This window comes from Phalaenopsis equestris, unplaced genomic scaffold (assembly GCF_001263595.1).
Source record: "Phalaenopsis equestris unplaced genomic scaffold, ASM126359v1 Scaffold199933, whole genome shotgun sequence".
Taxonomy (NCBI): domain Eukaryota; kingdom Viridiplantae; phylum Streptophyta; class Magnoliopsida; order Asparagales; family Orchidaceae; genus Phalaenopsis; species Phalaenopsis equestris.
Genome location: NW_018219781.1, coordinates 31,035 through 41,035, shown reverse-complemented (window position 1 = coordinate 41,035; position 10,001 = coordinate 31,035). Strand labels below are relative to the sequence as shown.

Below are 10,001 nucleotides of genomic sequence, written 5' to 3'. Positions count from 1 at the left end.
AGTAAACCTAAACCTTCATCTCCTCCTTGAATCATGTGTGGTTACTTTGGATTTATGTTTTAAATCATCCAGAGTATGAAGCTTTAGGTTAAGTGTTTAGGGTGATGTTTATGTTCAGAAAAAATAATTTGAATTTGATTCCAACTTATGGTCAACTTATGGTTTGTGAAATTTGCCATAGGATGTTTATTTGATTCCCGCAGGTGATTAGGTTTCCTCTAGTCCAATTTTACTTTCCCCAAATCTTGTCAAAATTTTGTTAGCATTACTTCATAAAACCGAAAATCACATGGGAGTTTTTTTTATGTTTCTTTTTCCTAGCATTTTTGATACTCACTGTTAAGTGAGTAGTATATCAAAACTTTTGTTGTGTTTTGAAATGAATTTTTGCTTGTGAAATATCAAATATATTGGTGTCACATTTCTGTTACAAAAAAAAATTACTAAACAGGAACAAACTGATCATTTTTCCAGAAACAGATGTCTCACAGCTATTTTTACACACTGCAACAACAGGCAGTAGCTTCCCCGCAGCAGCTTTTTGGGGCAGTGCAGCTGCAGTTGAAAAGTTGAGAAGTTGCAGCTGCGCCAAACAAACCCTTAGTAAATCCTAGAGAAGATCAAATAGATTTACTATTATCCTCATTGTGTATCTTCTTCTTCTTCTTCCTTTAAATCTTAAATTCGGAAAATATATATCGAATAATTTACTAGCACTTAACCGTATTTAACATCTATAATGTGAGACAATTGTCAGAATCTAAAATCGCAATAAATACTACTTGTCACCAAACAACCACTAAATTAGATCTAAAATCCTGCAGGATATAAATTTTAATTCAAATACTGGTAAAACTGGGATTTAAAAAAATTTATTCAATGGGATTTACTAAATCTTTTTTAATCCGACAAATCTACCAAATTAAAACCAGACAGTTTAGATTTGTTTGGATATAAAAATTGGGCATTCAAACAGTTCTGCATCAGAATATAAATCTATTTAAATGGCATTTATCAAATACAGATCTAACAGGCCCAAAATAATATGTGAATGATAAAAAAGAAATATATCGCTCTAATAAGAGACGAAAACTTAATTCATACCTGGGCGTTTTTCGAAACAGAAAACTGGTAGTCTGAAACCCTTGCACTCGTACTTGAAGATCCCAGCAGGAGTTGCGCCATCTTGTCTGAATGATTTGAGAACGGAATGGAAATCAACAACACCAGAGAGATCCGTCTTCCTATGTGCCAGGTTTTTTCTGATTGGGGAAGAATAGCAGTTAACATAAAAATCCACCGGAGCTTGCAAAACGATGGGGAATACAAAAGAGTCAGGGATTTAAAATGGAGACAAACCGACGTTTGGGAGCTTCAGTTTTGTAAAGCTTGTATAACTTCTCAGTCCTTCGAAAAGCGGTCCTCTCAGCGTCGACCTCGACGGGAGCGGTGGCGTCGACGGTCTCCGACATTCCGTACATAGCTAGCGGCCTGCGGCGTTCCTCATCTCCAAGACTCGATGTCCTCAAATTTTATTATTTATTAATAGTAAGATTAACACACATACCACTCAGTTCGTATGTCTTACGAATCCAAGAGATCAAGACCTAAATTTTAATGTTTATTGCTTAGTAAGAAGTTAAAATTCTTGAGGGATTAAAAATTTTTAGAGGGGGAGGCACAAATTTTTATACTAATAAAAATATAAATAAAATTTTACAACAAAATTATAATCACATGAATCTCAAGAAAATCTAATATGTCTCACTTAAATATCAAATGACAGTCTATCGGGATAATCAAAAGATGAAAATTGCAATCGTAGTTTCCTTCGATTGGAATTATGAGTCGATCGAACGGAAGTACAGGCGAATGAATAAGAAAAAAACACTATCAGAGACACAGTCGTTCATGACCAGTTACCTCAACTAATTTTGGAATTTCTCACAAAGATGACAAAAGTGTACCTTACAGAATACCTTTTTCGATTCTCTGAAAAGACTACTTGTCAAAGAAGAGCTACCCATCAGATTATCGTGATAAACCATCAGTTTGATGGCCTAAGTTCACCTTAACAACATGAGGGTGACTACTCTAGATTCCATTGAAAAGTAACCGGTCATTAAATGTCTCTCTTCAAGTTGTTATGGATTTGAAACACTGTCAATGTCAGTTATGAATCTAAAAAAGTTTCAGAGTTGGTTATAAATATGAAAAAATGTAATAATGATTTATATGGTCCCTATTAAAATGGGGACGAATGTGTTACTTTACTAGATGTCTATGGACCTACAAATATGGATCATCTCTACAATAAAACACTATTAAATTTACTCCCTCAAAACTAGTGTTGTTGTGCACTATGTTTCCTCTCTCGATCTCTCTCTTTATTTCTCTCGTCCATCCAACACTCTATTTCTTGGATGTGAACCACAAGACATATTTGGATTCATTAATTTTCTTTCTTAAAATTTATATTATGTAATTAATTTTTTCTTAATAGTTTATATATATATTTTTAATTTAAATTAATATTTTTTAAAAAAATAATTTTTTTCACTCTAGGAAAAAATTAGATAAAATTGAATTTAAAAAATGATAATTTTCTAAATAATATAATATGTTAAAATTTGATTACAATTATAATTAAAATTTATTTTCCATAAAAATGGAGATGTAAAAAAATATTAAAATTTTCTAAAACAAACCCAAAGAAATATTAAATATAATATAAAAAGTTTGATTTGCAAATATGCAAGAAAACAAAATTTAGGTTTTAGTTATATAAATACAGAAAAATTGTGTGATAAATATGTAAAGTCAAAATTAAAAAAAAAGTTATTGTTTTAAAATATAATTTTTTAAATTCAATAACTTAAATTTATCTTGAGGAATTAAATTAAATGGTCAGGTCACCTGTTGATTTCTCGTTCAAGTGAATCCACCTAAACAAAATTAGTTCTTTAAGATTGCGATTTCATTTTAATTGAACACCCAAATTTTCTAATTGCCCCAACCTTCCGTCAAAGCACCGCCGGCAAAGCAACCGACGTAGAAGGATCTCCGTGAAACACCGAAAACAAACACCGAAAATCCAAGGTATTTTAAGCCCTTTCACAAGGTATTTGAAGCACATGCCCCGAGCTTCTGTCGAATGACTGTCGACAAAGCAACCGACGACATAGCACCTCCATTGAGCACTGTCGAAGTAGGAGCCCATCCAGCCAACATTTTTCGATTCTCGATGCTCTTCCAACTGAACTTGCATTCGAGAGTTACTGATCTAGTGGAACTGCATCCAACTATTAGAAGAAATGTGGTGAGTTATTTGTAGATTATTGATCACCACCGAGGCTGCAAGGATCTACCAAAAAAGAATGCATTCGTGATTTATTGATTTTCTCCCGATTTTTGGCTTTGTCTTCCTTGTGTTATTTGTGTTTGTGAAGGTTTAACATGGATGTTTGTTTTTCCTATGATGAATGTAAGAGGCTATTACAGTTTAACTTAGGTGGTCAGTCGACCGAGCTGGGTTGGCCGATCGATCGGCTAGGTCGAGGCGACCGGTCGGACCTAGGTGGTCATTTGACAATTCCAAGTAACCAATTAGACCTAAGTAATCGGTCGGCTAGATATGGCCAACCGATCAGACCTAAGTGGTTGATCAACTTGACTGGGACGCCCGGTTGGACCTATGTGATCAGTCCACCAGGCTAGGGCGATCGGTTAGACTAAAATGCTAAGTTGATCAGGTCGGGACAGCCAGTCAAGTCAATGTGGAACATACAACATGACATAACATGTGATGTAATACACATGTTAATGCTCAATAGCAAGTCATTTCTAACCTAGCACACTTGCACAAGAACCTAGATTTTAGCGTATGGATGTTTGGCATAGCCTCCTCTAGCTTCGGTGATGAATATGGGGAATTTTGCTCTCTGATTTCTCAAAGGGAAAACTCTCCATGATTTTATACAATGGGCTAGCTACAAAACATTTCCCACTCCACGATCCTCCAAGATTTTGTGAAATTGAATAGCTACAAAGCTTTTTCCATTTCAAAAAATCCAAATGTTCCAACCCCTCCAAGGAAGGTTGGAACCACCAAAGCCAGAGGAAATACAGATTCTGGCCGGTTTGGGTTCGGGCTAAGGCTTTTGCAAGGATATCACTCAGATTCGTAGGAGACTTTGTCCAATGAAAGCTTTCTATCCTAGTGGGCTTCTCTAGGAAAACAACAACCTAGCCCCAACATTCTCTACATAAACCTAGGACTAGCTAGGAAAATAAAGAACAAGGTTTAAAGAGGTTTCACATACGCAATGAGTAATTGAAGTCTTGGTTTGTCTCGGATGAAGCTCTCCTTACTGTAGAAGAGATAATGAAGCCCCACACTCCACACTCCTTCTCTAAAGTATGGAAGAACCTCTCCAAGCAAAAAAGACTGAAGAATTTGCCAGAGTTTAGCCTTCCCCAAGGTGGTATGAAGCTCTTCTTCCACAAGGAGAGAATGTCTCACCTTTATGTAGCTTCTCCTTCAAGGAATCCCCTCACTTACACTCTCATGCTCAAGAAAAATGAGTGGAAGAAGAAGAAATTGCAGTGGATTTGAAGAAGGTATGAAGAAATTTGGAACAAGATGAAAAAAATGGAGAAGTTTGGAGCAAAAGTCTCTCCAAAAGAGCTTTCTACTTGAGGAAGATGAAGGGCCTTACTCAACTTCTTGCTCCAAGAAACTCTCTCCCAAAGAAACTTAAAGCTCTCCTCTCTTTCTCCAAGCAATAACCCTTAGGTCTGAGAGAATAAGAAAAAGATTAGATAATAGAAGAAAAAGTGCTAGCGAAGCTTAAACCCAAGCCATCCAACCTTCCCTCAGATTTTTCCATGAAAAGCTTGATTAAACCTTAGGAAAATTATAAAATCTATCAAAAAGTGGCATTATGAGCCCCCTTTTTGCCTCTCTCTCATGCAATCTTCCCATTAGCCAATGAAATCCCAAATTTTGGTTGCATGAGGGAATGTGTCTGTGTCAAAATGACTCCAAAATTTTGAATTTTTACATCCAGAAACTAGACTGGTGCCTAGGCATCTTGACCCTGGAGCCTAGGCGCTATAAACCGAGCACCTAGGCACCCAGTTTGGAACACCAGAGTCAGAAACCCTGGCACCTAGGTGCCAAGTCTGGCGCCTAGACACCTGAAGGGTTGCGGTGTTTTCCTGTTTCACAAGAAAAAACTGTTTTTGTTGGATTTTAGGCACCTAGATTCCTAGTACTAGCACCTAGGTACTAGCACCTAGGCACTAGTAGGTTGGTGCCTACTTTCCCAAGGCTCTAGAAAATGCTCTGGAATGAGTTTTTGGGTACCTAAGAGCTTGAGACTAGTGCTTAGATGTCAATTTGGGCTGAAAACCCTAATTTTTGTGTAGATAGTCTGATGGAGGCTTTCTTTGATTCCTATGCTATGGGAGATTATGTATGACTAAAATATGGTCACATACCTTCATAAAAAATGAGTATTTTGAGCAGCCATTCATTGACAAAATTATTGCTAATGGTTGTTCCGGACCACAATGAGGGTAGGGTGTTAGAAACCCTAACTTTTTCTGGACTACCGTAGGAAGGTCCTCGTCGATCCAGAAGGTATGAAAAATTGCATATCTTTAGAATAAGGGCCCATAAATCAAAAATAAACATTTTATAGGTTTCAAATTGGGGAGTTTGGTGTCGATGGGTGTCCCGAACCCGTGAGAGGGTAAAATTGCTTCACACATGAATCTTTTCAAAAATACGTGTGGGGATATCTAGGATTACCCTTGGCCTCAGAAGACACTAAATTGATGGAGTTGTGTCTCTCAACATTAGAATTAACATAAAACACATCCATTATAAAGCTCACACCACCTTACAATGAACTTTTCTAGGCAGGAGTAGTATCAGTCTTGATTTCATTCTCAGGGCACGTACCGGTATCTTGGATGATGGGAGGTTGAACATAATCTCATATCGTTTAAAATAGAAAACTCATATATGTGGCAACAAAAATTGATGCCAACACATCTCTATTGGTTATTTATATCCACTTTATCGATCGAACACCAAGGGTCTAATCATCTCAATCGACCATTTTCATCGATTTGATTGATCAACTACCATCAACTCAATCTTCTTGGTAGAACATCTCCATTCCACAAGCCTAATCATCTTGATCAACCAGCTTCTTTGATTTGATCGATCGGCTGCCACTGGCCCGATCGGCTCGATCGATAATTTTCATTGGTTCAATTGATCGGCCACCACTGACAAAATCGATGATCAACCCTTCTCATCTGTTCAAATAATTAGTTGTCACTAGCTCGATTGACCATTTCCATCAACATGATTGATCAACTTCCATCAGCCTGATCAGTCAATCAACCTCTTCCATCGACTCGATCAATTGGTTATCTTTGGCATTATTATATTGATTGATTCACTTCATTGAATGTCATATTCTTGCATATTTTTACATTCCCTGCAGTTACACATTCGCATTAGCACCTTGATATGCACTTCTGAGCATGTGCCCTCATATGCTTATAACAAGTATTTGTGCCTCACTTGGTCACATTACTATCTGCATTTGTTTCATCTTAATCAACCATCTTCATCGATTTGATTGATCAGCTTTCATCAACTCAATCTTCTTGGTAGAACATCTCCATGCTACAGGCCTGATCATCTTGATAGACCATCTTCTTTGATTTGATCGATCAGCTGCCACTGGCCCGATCAGCTCAATTGATAATTTTCATTGGTTCAATTGATCGTCCACCACTGGCAGAATTGAAGATCAACCTTTCTCATATGTTCAACTAATTAGTTGTCACTAGCTTGGTTGACCATTTCCATCAACATGATTGATCAGCTTCCATTAGCCTAATCAGTCAATCAACCTCTTCCATCGACTCGATCAGTTGATCATCTTCGGCATGATTGTATCGATTGATTCACTTCATTGAATGTCATATTCTTGCATATTTTCACATCCTCTTCATTTATAAATTCGCATTAGCACCTTTATATGCACTTCTGAGCATGTGTCCTTATATGCTTATAGCAAGTATTTGTGCCTCACTTGGGCACATTACTATGTGCATTTGCTTCTTGACATCCTCATATCACTATGCACCACAACCTACATGTTTGTCATTGCACCTTTTCACCCTTGCATGTTTGCCTTGTATAGCATCTTATATGTTTATGTCGTGCATGCTCGAGGTTCGCACATGTGCTTGTGTCCTCACATGCCCACTTTGACATTCAGGTGTCCTTTATGGGGTTGACTTGCATATCAGGCCTACCTGACTTCTAATTCTCCCAAACAAGAATTACATTCCACCTACTACAACACCACTTTAGAGCTACTATCATGTCATTTTGGATGGGTCAGACTTCCTAGCCTCTGAACCCACCTAGTGCATGAAGTACGTTTCCTCGAGTACATGACTCTCACCTAACCCAATTCACGCCCTTGAACCCACTTGGTACATGAGTCATGCTATCCATCCCTTGCTACAGTGTCCAAAATTGTCGTGTGCAAGCTCTTTTGCTTGGAGTGTGTGTTTGTTTGTTTGAAAGGTGCATTACTTATTGTGTGTGCCTATCACTTGTTTGTGTATTTGGTCACTACGGGGGAAAGGTGTAATTCCCTAAATATCTCCTATTTGGTGATCATTCCTACCTCGATAGAGCATTCATAATGCACCTGAATCACTTTACATTTTCATGTGCTTTCTTTGTTGTTTCAATGACAAATCTGGCTCATTAGTTGAGTGACTCATTGCTGGTAATAATGCGTTAACAAGTATTTCTCTCGTGGATGTCCAATAACCAATGTCAGTTATTGCATTTTGATTAGCATGTGTGTGTTGTGCTAAGGTTCCAAGGGGTCTAATAGGTGCCATTTTGTCTTTTTCCTTTATAAGAACCTATTTTAAAATGTAAAAAAAATTATATTTTTATTATCTATATGCATCATATTTCAAAAATCTATTTTGAAATTTTTTGCATCCTTAGCTTAGATCACACATGAGATCAGTCTTTTAAAGCTTTTGTTCATACAAAAACTTGCATCTAGTAGCACCTCATAGAATCCTTGGATGCTTAGGACACAGTCAAGGTAGGTGGCCCCATCAAAACATATGTCAGCCTTTTACCCACACTTAGATATTGTGATTAGGACACCTTATTTCTAGATGCTTGCTAAACTAGATCTAGGACATAGTTATGTTTTTCATATATCTAGCTATTGTTTCTTGGTTTGCACACTATCCAAGTATTTTTGTGTGCTACTTTATGTGTTTACTGGGTGTGAGACTTGCACATTAGCATTTATTGGAGTGATCCTTTTACAGGGTGCCACATTTATCAAGTGAAAACTTAATCAATAAAGAATAAAGTATTTTTTGTAGGTTCTTGCTTAGTTCTTCTCCTCCCAAACATGGTCTATTTTGTGTTGCATGCTATAACCTATACTAACCCCTTTGTTTTGTAGGTCAAGTCTTTATTTTTAGAGTTTTACCTTGAACTTTTTAGAGTCCCTAGGTAGAGTTTGTATCAAAAATAATGTACAAGCACCTGTTTTGAGGGAATTGATTCATAGAATCAGGTGATAGGGACCTAGACCAGCATGCTCATGTCTCGTACCTTATTTTTGAATTACTTTCATGTGTAGTATTAAGATCAGGTGTGTATATTTGGTGTATGGTTGCCTTTTTGCTTTTATTGGATATGTTGCCAACTTTGTGGCACCCGACCTTTTATTCTTTATATTTATTTTTTTCAATGCACAGTGTGCTTGACATATCCTCATTCTTTTCTTGTGGATTTTTTGGGCACATCGAATATGTAATTTATGCTCCTTATGGACCTGAAATTTAGGAATAAATTTTTTTTTTCAAATTTCTTTTACATTCTTGTCATGGCCTCCAAGCCTGATTTAAAATGGTTTGCATAGCATAGTTATAACATATGTCATCATTAATAGAGCCTCTACATAAGAACTTTTGTTTCTAACTACATCATATGTGCATGTCTCAAGAAGTCCCCATGCTTCTACAACTCGCCTAACCAAGCAAAACTTTTTTACTTAAGTGGTTTTCTTGCACATTTAGAGTGTTAAAGGCTTCGTTGACTCAAATGATAAATAAGTCCTTTATGAGAGTGTCTCTACTTTGTGGTCATACCTCTTTTCTTTCCACTTCAGCGACTTCCTTATCACTTTAGCAGGTATAAGTCTCATCTCTACTCGTTCTGCCCATAGAGGGTCATAGGACTTAGAGTTTTTTTTCTCTTGCGCTTAGGGCTATCAAGGTCCCCTTAGACAATTAATTCATGGATTGCTAAAAAAGGGGTCTCTAATCAAGTTGGTTTGACTACCTTCATGACTAGTTAGACTTGAGGTCTCAATAGCTTGGGATGACGGATACATGGTATCCTGCCCCGGTTATCTCTAATCAATCAGTATTCCTCTACCTTCCTTTGTTATACCCACTTTGAGCCATGTCACTCATCTTAAGCTTTGTCAATGTCTTCTCGTAAGCACTAATTGCTGATAAACTGTTATACATTTGGGATACGGCGATTCACCCTCTACCCTTATGACCCGATTAGGCCTGAAAGCAAAGAGTGGACCTTGCGATGTGACTTGGTTATTTAATAGGCCTCATCTACCAATGAGCTACCATCTAGATTCACTCTCTGACCATATGGCTTGGTGTGAGCTTTGAAAACGTTGAGGCGCTCTTATCAAATAACTATTTTTTGACACACCTATCTACTATTCGTCACTTAGATGTAAGCAAAATTTTTTAATCTAGAGTATTTTTGGGCATCCCTCAAAATATAATTAATCAAAGAGATATGTCCCTTTAGGTGTTGCTCTTGACCTCATAACAAACACACACATTTGATTCTCTAGTTATGTGTTGCATAAGTAGGCATTCTCTTTATGGAGGAT

At 37.1% G+C, this 10,001-nt stretch overlaps 1 protein-coding gene across 1 annotated transcript; it reads right to left on the bottom strand.

Annotated features, from left to right (window-relative positions):
• Nucleotides 1–1,104: 1,104 nt before the first annotated feature.
• LOC110035792 (alpha-ketoglutarate-dependent dioxygenase alkB-like) lies at nucleotides 1,105–1,591 on the bottom strand (the record flags this gene model as incomplete). Its single annotated transcript, XM_020740082.1, has 2 exons — nucleotides 1,360–1,591; nucleotides 1,105–1,262 (listed from the first exon to the last, which is right to left on the bottom strand). Coding segments are annotated over exons 1-2 (280 nt in total), but the record flags the coding sequence as incomplete, so codon positions are not given.
• Between the last annotated feature and the right edge of the window lie 8,410 nt (nucleotides 1,592–10,001).